We start from the raw sequence: 27,579 nt of genomic DNA on the forward strand, positions 1-27,579 counted from the left end.
TCATACAAACTAAAAATTAAACACACCATAATTAAATAATAATGTATAATATATTCATACAAACTAAAAATAAAATTATCAAATATTATTCAAGTACGTCAATCATCGTAATAATTCCTCTGATCAATCGATCCACTCCCTCCATCATTATTTGCTGGAATGTTATCCGACGACAGAAGCCCCTCATAAGTATTATTAATTTGTGTTGGAGGAGACATCATAGTTTGAAATTGGATTTCATCGTCAATTACACCACCTGTAGTTGAAGGAGGAGCCATAGCTAGTTGAAGTTGGTTTTATATCTGGTTTGATCAAGCCAGTTAGTTATTGGCATAGTTGGTCGGTATGAAGTTTAATCTGGTTGAGGTTGAAGAAGTTGATGTGAAGATGACGGAACATACTGATAATTATTAAAATATTGTTGTTGCTGAAACATTGACTGTTGTTGTTACTCGAAGACAGAGTTTGGAGGATCCTGATGTTGCTGCTGGAAATTTGGAGGCAGTTGCTGCTGTTGGGAGTATTAAGAGTAATTTTGTTGTTGTTGGAATAGTGGTTGTTGATGCAAGTACTGAGGCCAAGGCGGGAACTACTGATGAAATACGTGAGAAAATGAAAATTGTTGCTGTTGAAACTGTTGTTGCTGTTGAAACTGTTGTTGCTGTTGAAACTGATGTTGCTGCTCTTGAAACTTTTGTTGTATTCCTCATTTAGTTTATCAATTGCTACTTGTATCAGCTGTTGTGTCTTTTCTTCTTGCTCACTTGCCCATTGTTCCTTTAATTAGTCAATATTATCTATCGACGAACGATGAGATCGATTCGTACTAGCATAAGAAAAAGACATCTCAGTTTGGAGATCCTTCAAACAACGGTTTATTTGTCTCTTTCAAAAGATCATAAAATCTCCGAGCTTCTTCTTTTGGAAGTCCATCGATATTGTCATATTGATCTTCATTGAATGACAAATGAACTCCAACATCATCCAAAATCATATCATTCATCACCTCAAAGTGTTGATATTTATAATAATATACACCTAACATGGTAGTACTACTTGAAGGACCTACGTTATTCTCCACACGTGTACTAGTATTAGGCGTTGTCGGAGACTCTTCCCCATGATTAGTCCAAATCCAGTAGTTAGGTACAAATCCATCTTCATATAAATGCACTGTCATTTCATCTTCACTCTTAAACCGTCTACATCGACATAAACAACATGGACATCTCATTTTATCTTCGACAATTTTCTGCACTCTCGCAAAATTGAGAAAGTCTTCAACCTTGTTAGCAAAACGTTGTTTAAGACTCTTCCTTTCAGGAAAATTGCTTTATTTTTCAAAAGCATTATTTATAAATTATGACATACTTTATATGTCAATTAGGGGGGTATTTACAAATAATATTATAAATCATTATAGAGACTATACATATATAAACCAAAATAAAATTTTAAATGATGTTTATTGAATTTTTTTTATAAAATAAGTCCTTATATATAAACAAAAATAGAGACAGTTAAAGTATATAAATATTTTGTACGAACTCAACAACAACTCTTTTTAATGACTAACAACAAATATTAATATCATCAATTTTAATAATATTTTTTAAAAAATAGTTATACTAAAATCAATAAGTTTTACACATGTTTTAAATTTGTATTTATCATATATTATGTAAACAACACAGTTTTAAATTTTTTTAAAACAAATCTATACTAACATTTCGAATGATGAACTTTTTATTTATTTTAAATATAATATAAAAATATCTTATATTTATAATATCACATATTTTACTAATCTCTATTTAAAATGTATAAAATACTAACTTGATGTTAGGTAGTGTCTGACTTGAAGCTTTCACACAACTGAGAACTCTTCGAATTAAACACAATATCACCACTGTCAAAATAAAAATTAAATAATATTAATTAAATAAATAACTTCAAATAAAAAATAAAATTAAAAAACTAACTATAAAATAAAAACTTACCAAAATTCAAGATACATGGTAGAGAAAAAACTTGGATAAATAATATTTGTAGAGAGAAGGTGGAGAGAAAATTTAGAAAGAAAGTTTAGAGAGAAAGTAGAAATGAAAAATGATAAGAGGAGTGATATTTATAGAAAAATCTTTATCATTTGTGGCGGCCAAAACAACCACAAAATCCAACGGTAACTAAAGCCTTTGTGGCGGCTTTTACGGTAAAAAAAAAAAGGCATTTGCGGCGGCCTAAGCAGCCACAACTGACAACAGTACTTTGGGCATTTGTGGCGGCCTTTGCAGCCACAAAGGGTAACAGTCCACTGATTTTGCGGCGGTCTGGACGACCACAAATGGGGTTGTCTTTATGGCAATCTTTACCCTCATAAAGGGTAATTTTGTGGCTGAAAAAGCCTTCACAAAGTATTACAATTTCAGCTGAATTTTGTGGCGGCCTAAGCCCTCACAAAATGACAACGTTGTGATTTTGTGAGGGCTTAGGCAGCCACAAAATCTAGTTGTAGTCTTTTGTGAGAATTTTTTCTGCCACAAATAAGGACCAATTTGAATTTTAGTATTTGTGAGAGCTTTTTTGGTCAGTAATTTTTTAGGGTTTTTTTCAGCCACAAAATATTTGTAAAGTTGACCACAAAATGAGTATTTTCTTGTAGTGGTAGTGTTTGAAATTAGTTAATAATTAATAGAAAAGTTATTAAACACCAAAAAATGTCTATAGTATAAAACACTTCACCTATTTGACTGTAACTCAATAACTTTAAATTTTGTACTACACAATTCCTTTCATAAACATTGTCTTGTCTTGTCTCACTCCAACTAAAACTACATGACATCTATTTAAAAACAAAGTAATGATTAAAATGTGAATAACTAAAATAAAAGTGACAAATTGATGTAAATTTATCAATCCAATTAATAATTCATGTTAACATTTTGAATTTATGGGAAGGAAATGAATGAATACGGCGAGGCTGTGACCAAATTGGTTTATAATTCTCGGATCATATTCAATTTGAATTGGTGTCCGGTTATTCTATATGCTTCAGGGTTAAATGCAACACCAAGAACGAAAGTTGTACATAACTCCTTCACAAATATTAGTCTCAAACTGAGAAATAAAATCTTTTATCATCCTAAAAATATGAAACACAAAATCAGTTTGTGTATAATTTAAAACTTTAAATTTATAAAAGAAATAATTAAATCTTGTCATCCATCAATACTATTTACATCGCATACAATTTATGTCTGTCATTCAAATCAGACAAAAACCACATCCGCGCAACTCTAACAATCAAATTCCATCGTTCCTTTTTTTAGAAATTGAAGCAACAAAAACTGGTTTTTTTTTTTAAACATCACATAAAGATAAATACAAAGATGAATAAGAAATATTTGATAAAGAAAAACTAAAAGAGAATTGTGTATAAATGAGCTGATATGAAAGATATTTATAAGGGAGGCGTCAAAAATGAGAGATTATGGATGGTCAAAAGGCTAAAGAAAATTGAAGGCACAAAAACAATTTGTACCGGGTTACTAGATAGTGTTTGAAAAATCGTTCATTTCGCTGTAAAATCGTGGCGTAATTGATTGTATTTTTTTTTAATTCATAGATAAACATACAAAAACTGTCCAATTATGATGTAATGGAAGTTTAATTTTTTTCTTTCAAAAAATATGCACAATGTATTTTATTTATTTTTTCTTTCTAAATTATTTCTATTAATAGAAAATTTATATTTATCTAAACACTCTGATTCATATTTACTTTATTTTATTATATTGTATAGAAGTAGATACACACGATGATATATTATGATATATTTTGTTGAGGAGAAAGTGACATCACTATTTAAGAATTCTATTTTTCCATGTATAAATCCCTTTAAAACTACTTTGGCACCAAAATTAGCCTCTTGAGTGAAAATGGTTTCATTCTCTTTTGAGGGAAGAAGAGCCAAACATTGCTACGCAAGATGTGGGATAATGTTGCTTTACTTTTTTCTACTTCCACACAAAACTTATCCTAATCATGATTCCCAGCCTTGTTTTTCTTCGTGCGGAAAAATTTCCAACATAACTCATCCATTTCGACTAAAAGACGACCCAGAACACTGTGGCGACAATAGGTACGAGTTGGATTGCGTGAAGAACGTTACTGTATTGAATTTGGATGATGGTGATTTTTTGGTACAGTCAATCAATTACAACAATTACACAATCCGAGTTGTTGATTCCAACATTCAACCCACTAATTGTTCCTCTCTCCCTCGCTTCTTCTTATACTCGTACAATTTCAGTTATAATGTTCCATACCAGTACGGTATGACTCGATGGAATTTCTCCGATGACTACATGATGGATATTGATTTATCTAGGCCTGTAATTTACATGAATTGTGCAAGTCCACCAAGTAACGTTACTGATGGGTATTATACGGATACCGCTTCCTGCGTCGATCAACGCACGTACGTTATTGTTGGGAACCCACAATTGAGAATATTTAAATCTCAATGCCGTGTTAAGCTAGTTACCCTCACATCCTTCTGGGCTCCGGTGGGATCTTATTCCGAAGATATTATAGGTAATGTTTCATACATTGATATTCACAAGGGGCTAACCTATGGATTTGAAATTTCCTGGATGCAAGCCTATTGTCCTTGTGATTATGGTTGCTACTTCATGTACCCCGCTGGCGGCATTAAGAGTTCATGTGGTAAGGATTCTCTACATTTCTTTCTATCACGTCTTTTAATTTTATGTGGTAAGGATTCTTTCCAGAACTAAGAACGTTATTTTCTGTTTTCATAATCAAGATCAATTTTGAGTTATTTTTTAAAATTTTAATAGAAAATTTTAAATAGGTGAATTTATAATTCGAACCACCTTCCTTATAAATTGACATTGCTCCTTCACTAACTTCAAGGGCCCAACTCTTCTTGGAGACAGTGGATCAAACATTTTTGTATGTGTTTCACTCAAAAAAAAAAAAAAAATTTCACTTGTATTTCTTTCAAAATTTGATTTATTTTTTTAATGATGTAACGCTCTTGTCTTTTGTCACTTAAATGTTATTTTCAATTCTTTAAAGAAATCAATTCTCAATCACACAAGAAAACAAAATTTCCTAATGAAAAAACAAACACACAACACTTAAAACAAAAGAGACATGAAGACAATAATAAAAAATAAAATATGAGAAGGAAAGAAACTAACTCACAAATAGAGGACAACAATTAACAAGAATGATATAAATCACAACCACATCCTTTTTATCTAATTTTTTTTTTTGTTTCTTTTATTTTATTTTTCTAATGCTTCAAAAAAAAATTTACTTGAAGGAATTGCAATAATAATAATGAAAGCAATAGAGAATTTCAAAATTTCAACAAGAAATGTTTTGCATAACTATGATTACCGGAGGATGACTACTCAAATGTTTGGTTAATCATTCTTGGTTCATCTCAATAGCAATTCACAATATATATCATTCTAAATAAGATTAAAGTAAATAATTGTAAATTGCAATGGTTCTTTAAATGCAAAAATGTAAGGACAAGTGATAAAAACGGCTAACCAAGAAGCAAATAAACATATGAAGGATATAAATAGGGAGACGCCACACTCAAGCTTCTATAGAGAATATGAATGATGAGTCTTGAAGAATGATCGCCACAAAAAAAACTTGATATCTTAATAAGATCAAAAGGGATGGTCCAATCTAAAAAAAAAAATCTGCTATTTTTTTATTGATATGGGTGTGACATACATAATGGAAATGATTGAATCAATTTGTTGATTATTTACGAGAGAAAGAAATACATAAAGTAGTGTTTGCTCCTTATTTCAAAGTGTAACTGCTCCATAATTGTCATTCTGTCTTCATAAAGCTTTATCTCCCTCTTCAATAACTCCTCATAAATCCTTGTCTTCTCACAAAGGCTTTTAGGTCATAGAATACGAAGAAATCTGATCACCCCTCATAGCATTCAAGGCAGATTGCTAATAGACCACAAAAGTGCTTTTACATCTTTTTTTTTTTTTTTTCCTCTTTTTGACTCCACCTTTCTTGCAAGTTCCAACCATTTTATTACAACAAAAATACACCAAAAAACAAGGTTGGACTACATATATCACGAGCATCGCATCCCATGTTCCACTAAACTTAAGTGTTTGAGCCTAATTAAAACAAAGCATCGTATCATGCACCCATGTCTTTTCCTTGCAGACTTGTGTAGTTGATTAATTTGGGTTCCATCTCCTCTAAGTTAGGTATGGCTTCAATGACAGTTGTCACCATTTGGTTAAATGCTTCCTTAGTTTTTTTGGCACGTGTTCTAGTCATTGGTCCTCCTATCCCTTGAAGTGTTTTACTAGTGTCCTTACTTATTATATCCTCATCAGGTTGTTGGGTCATGAGGAGAGTTGTAGTATAATCCATATTAGGTCAAAAGCAACCGCACAAATGAGTTGGACACCATATCTAAATCCATAATCTTAAGGCAATACATTTATGGATCATCTCACTTATATGTTGCTCAACCGTAATATTTCTAAGCAATGTGAGACTTCTAACTCACACTTGCTATACAACAATCTTGATCCTCCTATCCCTTGAAGTGCTTTGCTAGTGTCCTTACTTATTATATCGAGTCATGAGGAGAGTTGGAGAATCATCCATATTGAACCAAGAGGAACCAACCATACAAGGGAATTAAACACCACATCTTAACCCAAAATCTTTAGGCAATGGAATTATGGACCCTCTCACTTATATATTGTTCAACCATCACTTTTCTAAGTAATGTGAGACTTTTAACTCACACTTGCTACAAAACAATCTCCCTTCAAGTGTGAGTCCATTCCATTTATTTGATTATGCTCCCCATCAAGTGAGACACATTCGCTGACCTCCGCATATCAACGAAAAACACTGCTTGAACACCATTGGTCAAAAAGAATTTTAATACAAGGAGTCGATACATTTAGTAACCATCGCCTCTCTTAGGTCTAGTTAACTTTGTAAAAATAGTGTTTTCTTTTTCTAAAATATATGTTCATTTTATTTCGGTGAAAGACTCTTAACACGAAAATGTACTTTTAAAAATAATAAAAACAATATTTTTTTTACATTTTCATTGTTTAGATAAATGTAGATATGTACTCATTTCAAAAATCTCTTATCTATTTAACAAATAGATATAACACAAATTTTAAAATATAAAGATAAAAACTATTTTCACCAAGAAAACGACGTCTACCTAAATAAATACACTTAGCTTTTGATTGGAATAAGCAAATGAATACACTCTAGCAAAATGGCCAAATAAGCCGAGTAATTACTTTCGAAATGTTTTTTCACTTTCATTTATCTCATATATTTTATTATTGACAATTTGACACATATTGTGCATTTATTTTCAGGATATTGGGTAGACATGGCCAGAAATTTTCTCGGTAAGATTCTCTTATTTAATTTGATTAACTTTTTTGAACGAAATATAAATAAAATTAATTTATATTTTTAAAATAAAATATTAATAAAAATTAATAATTTATCTTTTATTTAATAATAGTGTCTCTAAAATATTTTAATTTAATTTTTTTATTTTTAATGATCCAATTTCTTAGACAATTTAAACTATAATTTCATTTTTTTATTGATATTAAATAAATTAAATATGATCAACCTTTTTTAATATATGTTATTTGATCTGTTTTTGTTTATAATTCATTTTATAGAGAATATTTTGTTAATTGTTAGTTTTAATATTTTTTGACAGAATTAAATTTTAATAATCATGTACTAGAGTAGATAAAATAATATACCCAAACGTCCAATAATATTTTGTCATCTCAAAAGAAATTATAATATTACTTTCTGTAATATTTACACAAACACTCGTCATGATGAAATATGTATAGAAATAGTAACAAACTGCATCGACATCCGTCATTCAAGAATTTAACAGTAAAATATTGTAATTATGTATAATTCTGCTCTCCTTTCTCCTCTTTTGATAATACCAAAAAATGTTACTACATCAAAATTCTAAAATATCGCTCGCACTCTCCTTTAAATGGAAAAAAAAAAAATACTATTTAAATAATAAATTAAATAAATGATATTTACTAAATTGAGACAAATACAATTTTTTGACCGTAAAAAATTTATCTCAAATTGAGAGAATAAAAATCATGAGATCTATTTCAGTAAAAAACTTTCACTATAATAATTAATGGATATACTAGAGTCTTTTTAGTAACACTCAGAGAATGTAAAACTAATAAAATTGATTATTAAAATAACAAATTTAGTAGTAGAAATAACGTACTAAAATTGTAGATCAAACGAAAAATTTGTTACACACATATTCCCACCACCAGAAATTAATTTTTCTTGTTCTCTTGGTATCGTGTAGATCCTTCTTTTTGTTTACGACACTCTTGCTCTCTGTGTTGCTTAGGGATTTCAAAATCCCTTTTATTTTCTTTACATGGGTCAAGCCCAATAAACCATATATTCCCTTTTTTTTTCTTTTCTTTTATTTCAATAATAACAATACTAATAATAATAATAAAAATAGTAATAATAATAATAATAATAATAATAATAATAATAATAATAATAATAATAATAATAATAATAATAATAATAATAAATTAGCGGGTTCCACTTGAGGAGTCAGTCCACCAAATAAATCACTCTCTCACGACTCAAGTGGGATGGTATTGCTTAACCATGTCGACCTTCTTTCAACAACATAATATTCGACAGATGCAAGACTTTCGTCATCATATCTGAACCATTCTCATTGATATGAATCTTTTCAATTGAAAATGACTTCATTTCAAGTGCACCTCGTATCCAATGATACCGCACCTCAATATGTTTTGACTTTGTATGAAAAGTCTGATTCCTGCTGAGATGGACCACACTCTGACTGCCACAGAATAACACAAACTTGTCTTGCTTGAAGTCTAACTCGTGTAGGAATTTCTTCATCCACAAGAGTTCTTTGGGAGCTTCAGTTGCTGCAATGTACTCAGCTTCAGTTGTGGATAAAGCAACACACTTTTATAACCTTAATTGCCAAGACAAAGCTCCCCCTACAAACTGTCATCATATAACCATAAATAGATTTTCTAGAATCAAGATCACCTTCCTTATCTGCATTGTGTAGCCATCCAACACATGTTCACCACCTCCATAGCCTAAACTCACTTTGGAAGTGCCTATGAGGTATTTGAGAATCCACTTCACTGCTTGCCAATTATCTTTACTAGGATTAGAGAGAAATCGATTGACAACTCCAACTGCATGAGCAATATCTTGCCTTGTGCATACTATATCATATATTAAACTACCAACTGCGGATGCATAAGGAACCTTCTTCATCTCTTCTTTGTCTTCCTCACTTGTAGGACATTGATCAGAATTCAATATGAAACGAGTAATAAGTGGAGTACTAACAGGTTTACAATTGCTCATGTTAAATCTCTTTAACACCTTAGAAATGAGTAGCAAGTGGAATACTAACAGGTTTGTCAATAAATGAGTAATTCTCATGACCATAATTTTCTTTGCAAGACCCAAGTCTTTCATTACAAAAGATTACTTCAAATATTTCTTTAGAGATTGAATCTTCTTAGTGTCATGACCAACAATCAATATGTCATCCACATATAACAAGATAATAATATAATCACCATAAGAGAATTTATTGACAAACACCCAATGGTTAGAAGTAGTTTTACCATACCCATGTTTCTCCATGAAAGAGTCAAATTTCTTGTACCATTACCGAGGTGATTGCTTGAGCCTATACAAGTTTTTATTCAATTTACACACATGTTGTTCCTTACCTTTGACTTCTAGGTTCAAGCTAGCTACTAACCCAAACAAAACTCGAATAGAGGACATCTTCACCACATGTGAAAAAATTTCTTCAAAGTGAATACATTTTCTCTAATTAAAACCTTTTACAACCAATCTTGCTTTGAATCTTGGTTGAGAACCATTCTCTTCTACCTTTATCTTATATACCCATTTGTTTTTGAGTGCTTTTATGTCCTTAGGCATCTTTTCCAAATCAAATGTGTGATTGTCATGCAAGGAATTCATCTATTCTTGCATGGTCTTCGACCATTTTTTGTTATCAACTTTCGTAATAGCCTCTTGGTAGTACTCTGGCTCTCAGCGATCATTACATACTCATGTGAAGGATATCTTTGAAAAGGTTGACGTTCTCTAGTAGATCTTCTTAACTAGTGGCTCAACTAGAGCTTTCTTATCATGGTGAGGTACATAATCATCAGTTACATTCTCACCATTTACCAATATATATCCCCCATCAACAAAAGTTTAGGCAGGGGGCTTAGGTGCAACATCAATGTAACTTCTAGAATTTGATTTTTTTTTTCTTCTCAACTTTATCAAAGTCTTCAATAGTCTAGTCTTCAAGAAATATCATATCTTGACTTCTGATAATTTTCTTGTCAACCGGATCCTACAATTTATAACCAAATTCTTCATCACCATAATCAACGAACACACACTGATTAGATTTACTATAAAGCATGGACCTCTCATGTCTTGGAACGTGAACACAACATCTACAACCAAACACTCAAATGACGGTAAGAGATATTTTTCCTGTCCACACTCTATTTGAGACATCACCATAAGTAGAATAGAAGGAAAAATATTGATCAAATCCATTGTAGTTTCATTTCTTCACCCCAAAAAGATTTCAATAATTTTGCATGAGAGAGCATACATCTGATTCTATCATTAATCATAATATTCATTCTATCTGCAACACCATTTTGCTGAGGTGTCTTTGGACTGTTTTCTCAAGTCCGATTCCATGTTCCTACAGTGCTCTTCAAAAGGACCTATGTATTCACCATTGCTATCTGATCGAACACATTTCAATTTCCTTTTGTTTTCTCTTTCAACATTTGCATGAAAGTGCTTGAAGACTCTAAGTACTTGATCTTTAGATTTCAAAGGAAAAACCCACACTTTTCAAGAGTAGTCGTCAATAAAAGTAACAAAGTATGACGCACCACTAAGATATTTACTATCCACCATGCAGACATCAATATGAACTAAATCAAAAATATTTGGCCTCCTATGAGGACGTACCTTTCACAGGAAGAAAATTTTTTTGCACGAATGTTGAGTCATTTCTCAATCAATTGACCAAGCCACATATGCCATAAATCAGAAGAGGCATCTTCAATTACATTCACTTCTTCCTTGTAAAGCTTCGTAGACATCCTGTAGAGAGAAGTGGAAATTTACTCCTTTGCAACCACTAGGAACTCATTGGTGATTTTACATATACCACCACCATCAAAGTAAGTGTGATAACCCTTAATATTCAAGGCTTTCACCGAAATCAAATTGAGACGAATATTAAGAGCATGTCTAACATTAATAATCCAAGATGCAAGTTTTATAGAATTATCATCACAAGAAGTGTAGACATTACTAACAAATGCAGTTGCTGTTGTATCTTTATCATTTTTCTTCTCTTTTTTCCCATCTATTTCCTTTGATTGATCTCTCTTAAGGAACCTGTAATTTCTTTTTATGTGACCTTATTTGCCACAATGGTAGTATATCACTTCTTTTCTAGTCCTCGACTTGCTTCTTGACTTTCTACGACTTTCAAAGTTGTCGCGCGTCTATGGAAGTTTCTAGATTGACTTCTCCCTCGCGACTCTATAACTACTACTTCTGACTTTGAGGAAGAAGCCATTTATAGGGTATCAATGGCTTTCTTGCATTAATTGTACAATAGGAAAGAAGAGAATATGCCTTTATTTCCTTGACAATAAGCACTGAAGATCCTTCTTCTATGATTTGTTACACAAAGTCACAAAAATTGGCTATACTACATTCACAATCACCCAATTAAAGCCATTTGTAAATTTTCATATTCTCTCTGATTTGTTCACTTCTTGTAGCTACGTTTCTAATTAACATTATGAGAATCAACATCATATAAATGTGTCAATATTTGGTGTGAATAATGTACATATGCACACTTCATTCCTCTACTACTTCTCTAACAAAGTAATATTGTAAATCTATGTGCTTTATTCTTGAATGATAGTTGAATATCTTGCCATGCGCAAGGTATTCTGATTGTCATAATACACATTAATTTTTTTGTTTGTGCCCGAGTTCCTCCATTAACTTTTGTATTCAAATAGCTTCACAACAAGTTTGATTAGTTGTCATATACTCAACTTCTATAGTAGACAAAACTACAATTTCTTTAATGTAAGTATATAAGGGCGCCTAAGAATGGGGATGAATTAGGTGTTTAGAAATTTTTTTGTTTTTAGAGATTTAGTGTTTGATTTTTCTGATTTAAGAGAGTGTATAGAAAGGATAAATGGCAGAAAAATAAAGAACACAAAGATATTATCCTGGTTCCCCTTATAACCAAGGGTACATCCAGTCCTCTTGCACACCACAAGAGATTTTCCAATATTGTTAGAATAGGTACAAGTCCCACCCTAGGACCTTTGTTACAAACTCCTAACAATCACCCTAAGATAGCACACCACTATCTTAGTTACAAAACTTGAAGAAAGAACACCACTTTCCTCAATTTACAACACTTGAATGGTTTAGCAATATTGATTTTGACTTAGATCAATATGATATAACAATTGATGTATAATGATAACAATCCAATATACTTTCAAGTACACTAGAGAACTTTTCTCAATGATATGAAAATGTAAAATCTGTACTTGAAATATAAAAGTAAAACTTTGAATAAATCTAAACATTTTAGAGAGTTTGTTCAAAGTTTGTTCAAGGTTTGGTTGTAGGATTGTGTTTTATTTGATCTGAAGTTATGGTGTATTTATACTCCATAAACATCTCTTCAGATTCGTGGCCATTGATCCAAGGGGTTTGATGAAGAAATGCAATGATCCAGAACTATTTCAGAATTGAAAAATTGCATTGTTTCCAGGTGTATTCGACTACAGCTTATGTGTAGTCGAATACACATCCTTTTAACGTTAAAAAATATTCAAAAATTATACCTTGTATTCGAATACGCATGTGTGTAGTCGAATACAGATTAGTGAAAATTTGTCACTGACTTACTTTGTATTCGATTACAGATGGTTGTAGTCGAATACAGATATATGGATTTTGGCCACTGACTTGCAGTGTAGTCGACTACACATAGTCGTAGTCGAATACAACTTCGAGACTTTTGCTTCTGACTTACTTTGTATTCGAATACAAGATGCTGTATTCGAATACACTTATGCATTTTGTCAAAAACATGATTTTTAAGACTTTGTTAATGTTGTTTTGACTTTTGAAAATACTTTAAATGCGTATGCTAAAATGAAAGGTTCTCATGTGCATTTGAAATATACGAATATTAGATTGCATCATGTACCTTTACATTATAAGACTTCTAGCATATTTGACCATAGTTGTCTTTGATGTTTGACTTCTTTTTGAGCTTGCAACTTGATCACTTTCTTTAGTCTTTGTCTTCATCAAAAACATGTATTTTACATTTAATTTAGATCATCAGTTTACCGCTCCTCCTAAAGTGCAAACATATAGACAGTAATTGATTTTCTCTTATCAAGATCATCTGCAAAATTTGAATCAACTTAATTCCTAACAATTAATTTTGATCCTCCAAAATATAATGCAAAATCTAAGGTTCATATGATGTATTTTAATATTCTCTTAACAACATTCCCATGCTCTCTATCAACATCCTCCATAAATCGACTAACCACTCTCATTACTTGTGCATTGTCTGGTCTTTTCATATCACAATATACATAAGGCTTCCCACCATTAATGCATAAAGTAATCAAAAACATTTTCATCCTTTCTTCATTAAATTGACATGAATTGGGGTAGAAATTGGAGTAAAGTCTTGCACACTTTGTTGTTAGGACTCATCCTATTCGCCTTTGATTATCACTTTGTTGAGAAAAACTAGACATAACAATATCAATAATGAGAAATATTTTCGCTCTTATGCAAATAAATAGGAAAACTTGAATATGCAATCTCAAAGTGCAATAACAATGACAAGAAAAATAAATATCAAACACACTAGAATTTTACCGTTGAAAACATCCCATCTCACAAAATGAGCGAATAAAAACTACAAAATCTAGTCTAAAAAAACCTTTCACTATATAAATAATTGATACACAATCTTTCTAGTAACACTAGAAAATATCAATCATCAAACAGTCATCACCCAAGGGTGAAAACTAAACAATAACAAACAACCTCTACAAAAGTGGTTATACAAAACTGACTAAAAGATGAGGTAATATTATTGATAAACTATATGAATAAAACAAACTTAGTGGTAGGAACAACATACTAAAATTGGAGCAAAAATGGAGTAAGTTTGTTACACATCCATCCATGATCATAACAATTTTTCTCTTACTCTCTATAGTGTGATTCATTTTTTTGCCACTGTTGCTTAGGAGTGTTCATATCCAAAATAAAATCGATAACTGATTTAAAAAATCGTAAACTACATAAAACTGAATATTTATAGATGTCATAATGTGAAAACAACACGAATAAGATTAGATTTCATATTTCTTTTTCAATAAAATCGAACCAAACTGCATACATAAATTTTAATATTTTTTTTTTAGTACGATGTTAAGTTTTTATTTAGATAAGATTAGAAATCTGTACCCATGGTAATTTTATGATATCTACATTGTTATTCAGAGTAACCATAGGGCAATGTCAGGGTAAACTGTTTTATATTAATAGGCAACGTGAGCCATTGATTTTATAGTTTTTAATAAATTGAAATTATAATTATAAGATAAAATGATAAGATCAGTGGGAATCATTCATTGATAGTGTAAATTGTAAAATTGATTTACACTACCAGTTCACTATTCTTTTTCTCTTTATATATTATTTGTTGGTTTTTAATTTTATTTATCTAACAATACTTATTATAGTTTAATTTGATCTATTTTTTTTCTTTCATATATTTCAAATATAATCGATGATTGTTATTCTATAATATTAAATTTAAGTATATTATATGATATATTTTACATCAAATCTATTATTTTATCGTATTTTATAATATTAATTTTTTCATAATTATAATTTTAATATCCAAAATTTGAACCAAATTAAACATTTTGTAATTGGAGGATTTTTTTTAAAACTTGTTATCCAAACCAAACCATGTCACATATAATTATATCCTTTAGTGTTACGGTTACCACAACCATGGACATAAACCAATAACACTCTTTGTTTCCTTTTTTTTTTTTTTTTCTTTTTTTTTTTTTTTTCTTCTTTCTATTCTAATATTACAGAGGAGAGATCAAATTATACCAATATAATATTAGACCAATTTTACACCATTCATTAAAGTTTTAACTTATATAAATTTTACAAAATACACTTTTAAATTGTAAGTTTGTATCATATAGATCATCTATGTAAAAAAATTCAAAAATATAAAATCATTTGATTTATTATTGAAATACATCAAAATTAACATCTTTTATGTTTTTCTTAAATGTTGTTAATCTTTATTAGTCTCAATCATCAATCAAATAATTTTAGATATGTGCAAAATTTTACATGAATAACTGTGGACTTTATAAAATTTGTATTGGTTAAAATATTATTGAACGGTATAATGTAACAATATATGAGTGAATATGCAAATTGATCATTTAAATAGTAAACGTCAGTCAAACTAGTCATTGAAATTTTGTAAATTAACAAATAAATCCACGAAATTGTAAAATAGTAATCAAAATAGTCTATATTTAAAGTTTTATCATTAAAGATTATGATACAATATGTTAAATGAATATTTGACTCATTCACATTGATCTCATATCAATATCACAACAATGTAGGATAATTTTTTTGATAAAATTTAAATCTTTCATAAACTAAATCATCCACAATCAGTTAATGAACAATTACAATTACTAAATAAGATAAGTACCACCTCATTCTATTTCCACTAAATTTATCAATTCGGCGATAAGGATCGAGATGTTACATATTTGTTGATTCACAAATTTTAGAAACTACATTTATCTAAACTTGTAATTTCATAGACCAATTTAACAACATTGTATTGGTGAATTTGTATCCCTGCTAACAACAACAACCACAACAAATACTACAGTTACTAAGTAGTGGATCTCACTTGGGAGTGAACCTGCCCAAAACCAAAGCATGTAACATCCGAAAAAAATATTGCGCTTTGAAAGTCCGAGCAACAAGGATTGAGGTTGCTGCATTCATTTTCAAACTTGTTTATCCAACCTAACAAGATTGAAACCATATAAATTAACTTATACATACCATCAAACTTCTTTGGTATTGCTAACTTATACCAAAAAAGCCACTGAATTCCTCTCGAGTCACCACTACTTGAACTTAAGTTTTGTGATTATTTGTTCAAAATGTCTTTGATATATAGCTTCAAATTGTTGTGTAACGAGAGTGTAAGTTACCCATTCATTTTAATGAGATGTTCCTCCATTCGTTTTAATGTATAGGTGTTGAACCCAAGGCTCCAAAGTCAAGATTGTATCGTATAACTGATTGACCAAACTTGATGTCTACTCAAGATATATAATCAATTTAACTAACAATTAATGAAATATTTTTTTAAGCATAAAATTTATTTCTAATGAATTTTTAAAAGTTTTAAATATAAATCAAGTTAAGAGTAATACAATTCTAACTAATGTCTCATTGCTTCAACCAATTATCCATTAACTGAATATTTTAACCTAGTCAAACATGAGTTCTGTTCTTAAAACACTAATATAAATGAAAAAACAATAGCGATAGAAAATATAAATTCAAATGCGTTTATGATTAAACATTGATATTAACTAACGAAATATATAATTAATTTAGTATATATTAAAGAGTTAAAATTGATATTGAACAATTGGATCATCAATAGTAGAATTTCTAAGTCGTTGTTTGCCTAATTAGGCACGACTGAATCGTTAGATCCTCAATATTAAAAAATTTAAGTCATTGTTAATTTAATTAATAAAGAATAAACCGTTGGATCGTCAAAATTGAAATATTTTAGTCATAGTTAGTCTAATTAATTATCATTAAATTATTATATCATTGAAATTAAAATTTCTTAGTCATATCTAGTCCAACTAGATTAAAATAAGCCGTTGGAACAATTTATAAAATTTCACATTTTATACATTAAAATCACAGTAATGAAGATTTATATTTCAAATTGAAACATTAATGGCGATAATCTCTCTGCTTATGTTTTTCAATGAATGTCTTTTAGCCTTTTATATTCAACTCCAATTAATGAAATGCACTTTAATTTTGTAACCCAAAGGAAAAACGTCATTGTATTTTCTTTTGTTGCAGATTATATCGGTGGCATTTATGAAGGTATGGTTTCTATTCATCTTTTTTTTTTCTTGGATAATTTGCACTGTTATGAATATTTCCATTAGTATACATAGACTGTTTCAGTTAGCAAGATGCAAGTTCCATAAACATGGTCAAGGAAGTCTAACCATAAACATGGGGACCAAAAACCCAAATTTAAAATTGAGAGACTAAAAAAATTTAGATTTTATTTATTTTCAATGTAAGACTTTAATATTTTTTTTATATATTCAATCATACTTAAAAAGGGATTTACATTTGACTCCCTCCAAAAACACTAAATAATCAACATTACATTTGATTAAATTAGTTGAATATAATTTACTTTTAAGGATAAATAAGATTTAAAACCTAAAACGTAGATATACGTATTGTTTTGCACTAGCACGAATAGATGCTTATCGTGACCAACTCAATGTCAATGATATGTATTGTAGGATTTCGAATGCTGATAGGCACGAATACGGGGGAATTTATAACATATCCTTATATCAGTTTTTGGAATGTTGGAATGTTTACAGGAAGGTATGTTCTGCCATACCTTGCAATTAGAAATATGTTGGGCATTATACTTTTCTCTATTATGTTGATCCATATATATCGAAGAAGACATGCATCAATATATGAAAAAATCGAAGATTTTCTGCAAGGTAATACTCTCATGCCAATAAGATATTCGTACAGAGAGATAAAGCAGATGACAAAAGGTTTTAAGGTAAAATTGGGTGAAGGAGGATATGGAGATGTGTATAAAGGAAAGCTAAGAAGTGGGCCATTTGTAGCCATAAAGATGTTGAAGATAAAATCAAAAGCTAATGGACAAGAATTCATAAGTGAAGTTGCAACCATAGGAAGAATACACCATTCAAATGTGGTAAGACTCATTGGGTTTTGTGTTGAAGGATCTAAACGTGCTCTTGTCTATGAATACATGTCCAATAGGTCTCTTGATCAATATATTTTCAACAAAGAGGGAGTCATATCTTTAACTAACAATCAGATATATGAGATATCTCTTGGAGTGGCTCGTGGAATTTCTTATCTTCATCAAGGTTGTGATATGCAAATTTTGCATTTTGATATTAAGCCTCATAACATTCTTCTTGATGAAAATTTTATCCCTAAGATTTCCGACTTTGGTCTTGCGAAGCTTTATCCTATTGACCATAGCATTGTAACTTTGACCGCAGCAAGAGGAACAATTGGATACATGGCTCCTGAATTATTCTACCAAAATATTGGGGGAGTATCGTACAAGGCCGATGTATATAGCTTTGGAATGCTTTTGATTGAAATGGCAAGTAGGAGAAGAAACTTGAATACACATGTAGAGCATTCGAGTCAACTTTACTTTCCATTTTGGATTTATGATCATTTGGCTAAAAGTAGGGAGAGAAAAATGGAAGATGTAATCATGGAGGAAATTAATGATGTTTTGAAGAAAATGTTTCTAGTTGCATTTTGGTGTATACAATTGAGACCAATTGATCGTCCTTCAATGAATAAAGTAGTGGAGATGCTTGAAGGTGAAATTGAAAATATTGAAATACCTCCAAAGCCTTTACTTTTTCCACATGAAACGATTCAAGAGAATATTGATATCAACTCAAACCAAAGTGTATCAGATATAGGATCTACCAGTTATGTGGAGGAAATTGTAACCAATACTTTATTAAAGTATTGAGCTTAATAATAGTAAGTAATTTACCTTAGATTTGCACTGCTTTGTTGTATTATGGTAGAATATATATGTACTGTTTACTTTATTTGTAAAATATGAATTTGTTACTATTAAACATAGCAAATAAGAAGGATGATGCATAACTATATTTCCGGTACTGTCACAGATTCAGTTAGAATCAACTCTTGAGCTTATTTTCTGTCAGCTTCAATTTTAGTTGCTTTGATGTGTCAGAGTGGGTAAGACCTTTCTGCTTCCACAACGCATGGATTCTTGATTTCGCGTTTGTTACAAAGATCTTGATCTTCGATTTGACCTTCCTTTTCCCGTGTGTTTCTTGATGATTATTTTGTGAAATTCCACCAATTTAGGTTCAAATATGAACAATCAAAATGGAAATTCAGATCCACCTTTGGACATTGGATCCTTATTAGTCATAAAATCCAACTAGTGTGTGTATTAGCACCAGTCTCAGGTGATAATTATCATGGATAGGTGCTAAAGATGTAAAGAATGATATTAACGAATAACAAATTTAGGTTTGTGGATGGATTGATTTTGATTTCAAAAGAGGGAGATTTGAACTTTATTGGATGGGGGAGGTGTAAACCTTGTGCGTGTAATTTGAGTGGCACAATTGTAAATTTGTAATGCTTAATTTTGAAATAGAAATTTCGAGAAAAAATTTATTTGTAGAAGAAATGGTGTAATAAATGTTTGAAAATGTATTACACTTCAAAAATGTTAGAATCTTTTAAAATAATTCACAAATCAATGAATCAACACTTAATAGTAAAACAATGCATAGCCTTAATCTAGACACTTAACGGGATCTGTCTTTGACTCAAAATATATTAAACTGCTAACAAGCAATTCAACTATATTTTTCATCTTTCTAATTATTTTTCATCTGTCTAATGCTAATTATCACATGGAAAAATTCATCCCAAAACATAGTTAGTTATAAAATTTAATAACAAAGAATTAAGTACAAACATTTAACGATGTTTTCTAGTCACGTCAGTGTATTAAATATGGGAAATGCTTTCAAAAGTTAAATATTAATTGAAAACCATCAATTCTGTTTTCTTCATTTAAAGTCATTATTTCTTTTTTTTTTTAAGTATATGCATTTTAATTGTTTTCGTCTGAGCCATGAAGTGTGAGATATCTTGACAACTAAGACCTACCTTACAAAGGTTGTCCTTAGACAACAAAAAGTTTCCTTACTTCTCATAACTTATTAGTAACATATTTTAGCGAGATTAAACATATTTAAGTCTTATATAAGTATTGTCACACTTACCGTCTAACTAAGATGAACCCTGTGATATATCACCTAAACCATATTTCCAATATATATATATATATATAGCATATCAAATTTGAGGAGTTTTAAGGTGAAACGATTAAATCTTGACTACACAACCATACATAAATGATAAATATTAGAAGAAAAAAATTATGTGACATTTTTAAATTCGAGGAGTTTTAAGGTGGAATGATTAAATATTGACTACACAATCATTCATAAATAATCAAGATTAAAAGAAAAGAGTCATGTGACATTTTTAAGTGATCATGTGCCACTTAAATAACTCTTAATCATGATCCTGTATGGTTGTATTATTAAGCTTTAATCATCTCACCCTCCTATGGTAAAACACCTCTTATTTGATATATGTTCCCTATGTTTATAGGGTCTACATTAATGTGTCTAATCAAACCATTACCTTGGTATAGTTAACTGAGCCAATGGAGACCAACAAATTTTTTTATAGTATACATGAACTTTGAAAAATTACATTGAAATCCTTAATTGTTTAAGTAACCACTCTAAAATTTCATATTTTCACATCAGAGCATCTCAATCTCACGTTACTCTCGTACTTCCACTACACTTTTCTCTCTATCTTCCCTCTTAACAGATGACAACGCATTTTTTCTTTCGCATATTACGATTGGATCACGCGTGACGAACACAACCTATATGACCCATAGAAGTATAATCGTGTTTGAATAATGCGACAACTACAACCCATACAAGCATAATCACATTTTTTTTACAGTAGAATTTTTTCTCCAAATTCCAAAAATTTCCAAAATCATAACCCATCCAACAACAATATTGATTATTTAATAAAGGTTCCAATCCTGAATCTTAATGTTAGAGTTTTAAATTTTCATGACTTATTATTAATTTTTGTGATATACAATATTAATAATATAGATCGTTTGCTAACAAGGATATGATCAATAGGTATGATTACAATAATGTTTATAATTATTATAACAACGTTGTAACTTTGAGAAGAATGTTAGGGGATATTACAACAATGATACTAATATATAAAAATTTAGGGGATATTACAACAGTTACACCCATACATGTGTGGCAACAAGGATTGCAAGATCTTTCACAATGAAAGATAGAATTAAACAGTTTCTAATATGAATATATTAGATGTGTTTTAACATGTCTCGATAAGATTGGAGTGTCATCAATAACTATAATCTTGTGCCATATAAGTTGGTGGTAAACTTTGGAAAAGGGTTTGGTGAGGTTGAAAGTTTGTTTAACAGTGGTACTGATATAATGAACTTAGGGTTTCCCTTGTTCTACCAAGTTGCGAAAAAACAAGATGTCTATTGAGATATGTTTCATGTGAGTCTTGTACTCTTGATTATGAGTAAGATAAATTATGATCAAATTGTCACAAAGATGGAAATGTGTTGTTGAAGAGGATACATCTAATTCAGTGAAAAGATAGTTGATCTAGAATAACTTTGTTACAGTATTGGTTAAGGCTTGATACTCACTTCGATTGAGAAGAGAGTAGGTGTTGCAACCATAGTAGATAAGGTCAATAAAAGGGGAGGCATATAATCATCTTTATTTACAACACAATCAACATTATTGTATATGTTGGGTATTGGCTCATATTGTAGTTTATTGTCTCACTTATTCAAGTGGAGAGCATTTTTATTATGTTTGTAAGAGATACTATTTTGAAGGAAAAAAAGGAAGCCACCAAAAGATAAAATGAAACTCTATTCCCAATTTTGTCAAATTAGTCTAAAAAATATTGATTACGCATTCGTTAACCGTTAAGTCGGACTAACTTTTGAACAAAGGGTTCGCAACATACATGTCTTTGTTGTCAACGATTCGGTTGGCGGAACGACGTCTGGAGATGGAGAAACAATGCTCACTCAGTAGTAGTTTTTGGAGTATTTTTCATCTTCTTTGTTTTTTATTTGGAAGTTTTAGTGTTTTGTTATTTTGGTTGATTGTAGACACAATTTTGCATCATTTTGAGACTATCTTGTACTCTTATTTGACTATAGTAGATCTACTTCTTTGGTATAGATAATCTATGGTTTTTATCCTTGCATTAAGGGATTTTCCATGTTCAAGTGTCGGTTTTCTTTACGCGCTTTTAATTGACTAATTGGTTGTCATATATTTGTTGTTTCTCCTCACGAGTTCTTGCAAGTTGGGAAAATTTTATATTCGATGTGTATTGTTTGTTACTGTGTTTCTATGTTTATTCCCATCTCTATGCAATGAAAGAAGAGAATGTTGATTTCTAAAGAAGAAAATTGTGAAAAATTGTACCATTATGATAATGCATAACCCTCTTTAGATGAGTCGTGGTGGATCTTTGCATGAATTGAGTTAATTTATTAATAGAGAATGCAATATCAGGCCGAATATATACAAGTATCAAAGTTGTCTATGTTAGTGCTATTGAGGGTAGCATAAATGCTTGGTGATTTATCATCATTACTTAAAGGATATATAGATAGAAAATAGAGTGAGAATAGGTTTATCTTCTACTTCCTCTAATCTAGAACATAATAGTGTATTTTTTTTTTATATTCCCCTCTTTCTATGCCAACTTTTTTAGGGGTTATGACTATCATCTTAACATAATAGTGTACCAGTGGCCTTAACTACCAGAAAGGTACCCAACTTCTTGATTTTGAGTTTTTCAGTCAGAGTAGGGATGACAATGGGTAGGATTTAGGTAGGGTACTATAGTATCTGTCTCTATACCCGCAATTTAAAAAAATACTCATACCGTGTCCGTACTATCTTGGGTATCAACTTAATACCCGTCTACTTACTCTCTCGGTACTTAAGTGCTCGTACTCATACCCATTACTCACGCTTTAACTAAAAAAATCGATAAATAAATGATATTATTGTGATTAAATTTAAAAATTATTCAAATATCTTAAATCCAATCCTAAACCCTAAACCCTAAAATATTATAAACCAAAATATTTTCTAACTTAAAAGTTTCAAATGAACATTCGTTACAATACATATTTAAATATCTATAATAAATTTTATTAAGTTGCAAATCATACGACAATATTATCTGAGATAATTGATACAAAGTTGTAGGTATAATTATAAAGTCACGATTAATAAGATATAACTATTAGTTATAAAATCACAATTATTTATCTATTTATCATAATCAAATTCTTAAAAAATTTGCAAACATTTATGTTTCAATTATAAATATTGTAGTGGTCCAATGATATTAATAGATGTTAAAACATAAAAGAAAATAATTAATTAAACTAAACACTAATATAATAAATAAATAATATATTTATATGAGTGCGGGGCGGGGTGGGTACTATAGTACTCGTACCCGCACCCATATCCACTTAATTTTGCGGGTAATTACTTGTCTCCATGCTCATACCCATTATGCAAGTTTTACCCTACCCATTGTGGAGTTTTTTTTACGGGTACCCACTGGATTTGGGTCTAATTGTCATCTCTAGGTCAGAGCTTTCATGGTCCTCGTGGTTGTCTGTATGTTTGACAAAAAATATAAGTTATTCTTGTAGTGTCATGGAAAAAAAAATTTAATGATGAATTGAGACACCTGCATATAAGGCATAGATACGTTGCAGCTACCTTTGATCCCAGAGTGTAAGGAACAATTATTTTAAGGTTTGTACCAACATTTATAAGGGAATGGTCAAAGAAAGAGGAGCAAAAAAGACCAAAAAGTAAGATTTTAATTTGAAATAGAATTAAAGATAACTCAAAGATTTCTCACCTTCTAGTTCATGACAAATTTAAAATATCAAATATAAAATTGGATAAGAATGAAAGAGATTACACAAAATTATGGTCCAATCTCTCTTATGATTTGTTTTTCTGAGACACGAGGTAACCAATTAACAACATAGTATCGTTAGTTATATTTAATAAATTAACATGCTTAATCAATTAAATACCTGAATAAAGGATAAGATCAACAAAACATGGGTTAAATTAGAGTTCTACATGGATTAGGTCAATTCGACTAACTCGACCAACTCAATCTAATCGACTCAAAACAATAGTTTTGGTCAGATAATTGAGTGTGAATGAGCAATTTTGGTTTCATGAAATAGCAAACCGCTCAAAAAAATTGAATGATGGATAAAACTAGATTCAACCCATTTTATCCAAATAATTCATTTCTTAAAAATTATTTGATTATTTTAGAATGTTGCACTTTAGTTATTTTGATGCTTAAAAGAATTTTATCCAAATTTAGAAACTTTGCAACTTTGGTTATATCGATGCTTGCAAGATAAGTATTTTATGATTTTGTTATTCTCATTAAATGTATGTTTATATATATTAGATGTTGAAAAAATAGTGAAAATAAGTTACACCATATTTTCTAAGACAATTTAAGGTTGTGTCATTTTTAAAAAGAACGTGATGGTTCATCATTAACAATTAAATTTTTAAAAAAGAAATAATGTGGGTAACACAATGTTCATCCGAATCAAATCCGCAAATAAACGGTTTGACTAAACTCAACTCAATGTTGTTACATGCGGTTTTTTTTTTTTTTACCAAACTCATTCCCATATTCCTTACACGGTTTGGGTTATGGTTTTGGCCAAACTTGTTGAGGTCAAAAATATTTTTTAATATAAGTTTTAATGACAACAAATCTTATGAAATAAATATTAAAATTTTTGAATGGTGATCTACTGATGGTTGAACTTGAGTTTTTATTTAAGTAACAAAGATCACATAAGTGGGCAAGCTAGAAGTCATTCACATCAACAAGTGGATAAGTATCTACTCAATGATGAAAGAATCAAAGTAACATCATAAGATTACAACAATAATATCATAAGTTTCATGGAGATATTATAAGTGTATTAATTGAACCTCAAAAAAATTTATTCAACTATCTTATCATTTATTGATAAGAATGTTTTTTACAAGACCAGAGAACATTCTCATTTTCCAAAGGTGAATGTTGGCCTAAGAGTTCATGGTGAATGTTAGCACTTTTCTAAACAAGATTATGAACTCATAAGAATCAAACAAGTCAAAAGTTATCTCAAGAATTAAACGCAATAAGTATTCATAACGTTCTAAACTAAACAATAAGAAGAATGGTCAAAATGAGCATTTGATACCTTGAAAAATATGTCTAATAGATATAGTATAGATCCAAACATATCTGAAGATAAATAATGAAGTCAAATAACATATTTATAAAAGAATCTCAAAAGAAATATATCATATACAATATCAATCATTCAAGAGAATGATTATTGAATCTTCAAAAGAACATTATCATGTTGAACAAGTTCATCGCACCCATAAATATTTCTACCAATTAAATAAAAGATAATAATCAACTTTTATGAAGAAGTCATTCAAGATTGAGTCATTTATTAATTCATTTATTAAAAGAATGATAAAAAGAACATTTAGCTGAATGTTCTGGTTATTCTATTAAAGAGAAAATGAATAGAGAATGTTCAAAAGAATATTCTAGTTGATTGGAGAATGTTCCAAAGAACATTATGGTTGTCCTTTATTAATGGCAAAGTCTAAAAATATCAGTTTGGGAAGTTCAACTGTAAAATAATAATGTCAAATTTGAACATGGGCTAATGAGATATAATGAGCACTTTTATTACTCAAATTGAAGACCCAGTTAGTTAAAACAAGCCTCCAGATTGATCTGCCGAATGATAATCAAATTGAGTGTATGGTTCCAATGCAAAAGGACAAAAGTTCACTGCAAAGTATTGTTTGCATGACATGTTGCACATATCTCAATTTAGAGAACTTTTCCAACTGCCATAGGGAAAACCTCCCAACATTCTAGTTTTCTCCACTCTCTAGCAAGGCAAAAACGTTTTGAGTTGATCAAGAACGTTCTAGACAGAACTACACTTCATTTAAAGAAATTGATTCAGAAGATTGTTGGCACCTTGCAAAATGTGTCAAACAACTATATTCAGTTTAAACTAAATATTCAAAGTCATTTATCATCTATAAATTGAAAATAAATTAGAAGATGAAGGTAAGTGTTCAATTTGTAGTCTACCAACACTTGTTCAAGTAAGCACAAGTCAAAAAACTCTTCAAGCAAACTCCAACTCTACTCACTATATTTGTCGATAATCATTTATTAAGTTTGTCTTTATTTATTTCAAACAAATAGTTGAGATTCATTAGATCTCAAACACTTTTTATCATACACATTGTAATGACTCAAGTCTATCATACACATTGAAATGTGACTATAAAAAAAATTATAGGTTGAAATGTTAAAATTGTAATTGACCAAGACACGATCAAGAGAAAAGGCATGAATGAGAACATTTTAGTTCTGAAGCATATAGTGAAAATCTCACGGTTGTAAGGACTGAACTAGCTTAAGTTAGAGAAACTAATATTCTCCTTGTGTGTGATCTTTCTATCTCTTATCCTTAATTATTTGCATGCACATATCACACTTCACTATCATTATTTTCATTTACAACCTCTTAATTTCATATAAATTGTCCAGAACATTCTAGTCAGTTAAGAGCTTACTAATCAACTTTTGATCACCAAGTTTAATTTTGAGTAAAGTATCAACTAAAGTGCATGAACTAAATTTTAAAATGGTCACAATTCAAACGTCATTTCTTGTGACTATTTATTTCATTTCAAAACTTTGTTCAAACTGACCCACGTACAGCTAAGGGTGAGAATAAGTTAGACTGAGCTAGACTTTGTAAAGACTAAGTCTGACTTGAGGCTTGTTGTAGGCTTACTTTTTAGGCATAGGTCTGACATTGATGAAAGTCTAGAATGACTTAATAGCAAACTTAAAAGTCTATTTCATTTTAACATATTTGAATAAGTAATCATACATATCTTTAAATACACTAACGAGTTAATATGTCAATTAAATTAAGTTGTATTTTAATATTGAACAAAACATTTTGAGAAATCTGGCTTTATTCGATATCCTACTTCAATTATATTTTATAATAGTACATTTAAATATCTTTAAAACCAAATAATGTTAATATACGTAAATTATTAAAAGTTCGATATCTAACAAAAAGATCAATATTTAATATAATAATTA

At 30.0% G+C, this 27,579-nt stretch overlaps 1 protein-coding gene across 4 annotated transcripts; it reads left to right on the forward strand.

Moving 5' to 3' along the window:
* Window positions 1–3,857: 3,857 nt before the first annotated feature.
* LOC101508554 (LEAF RUST 10 DISEASE-RESISTANCE LOCUS RECEPTOR-LIKE PROTEIN KINASE-like 2.1) lies at window positions 3,858–19,310 on the forward strand. Of its 4 annotated transcripts, none has more exons than XM_027333254.2 (5): window positions 3,858–4,728; window positions 7,437–7,469; window positions 17,458–17,481; window positions 17,919–18,533; window positions 18,672–19,310. In XM_027333254.2, the coding sequence occupies exons 1-5, from the start codon at window positions 3,939–3,941 to the stop codon at window positions 19,163–19,165; spliced, it is 1,956 nt and encodes a 651-aa protein (XP_027189055.1). In that variant the 5' UTR covers window positions 3,858–3,938; the 3' UTR covers window positions 19,166–19,310. The 4 variants fall into 4 exon arrangements, with proteins under 4 accessions (XP_027189055.1, XP_004498412.1, XP_073223285.1 ...); XM_004498355.4 differs by having other exon boundaries at window positions 3,859–4,728; window positions 17,919–18,006; window positions 18,166–19,310; XM_073367184.1 differs by having other exon boundaries at window positions 3,859–4,728; window positions 18,003–19,310.
* The last annotated feature ends 8,269 nt before the right edge of the window (window positions 19,311–27,579 follow it).

The sequence above is a fragment of the Cicer arietinum genome, chromosome 4 (assembly GCF_000331145.2).
Source record: "Cicer arietinum cultivar CDC Frontier isolate Library 1 chromosome 4, Cicar.CDCFrontier_v2.0, whole genome shotgun sequence".
NCBI classification, from domain to species: Eukaryota; Viridiplantae; Streptophyta; class Magnoliopsida; order Fabales; family Fabaceae; genus Cicer; species Cicer arietinum.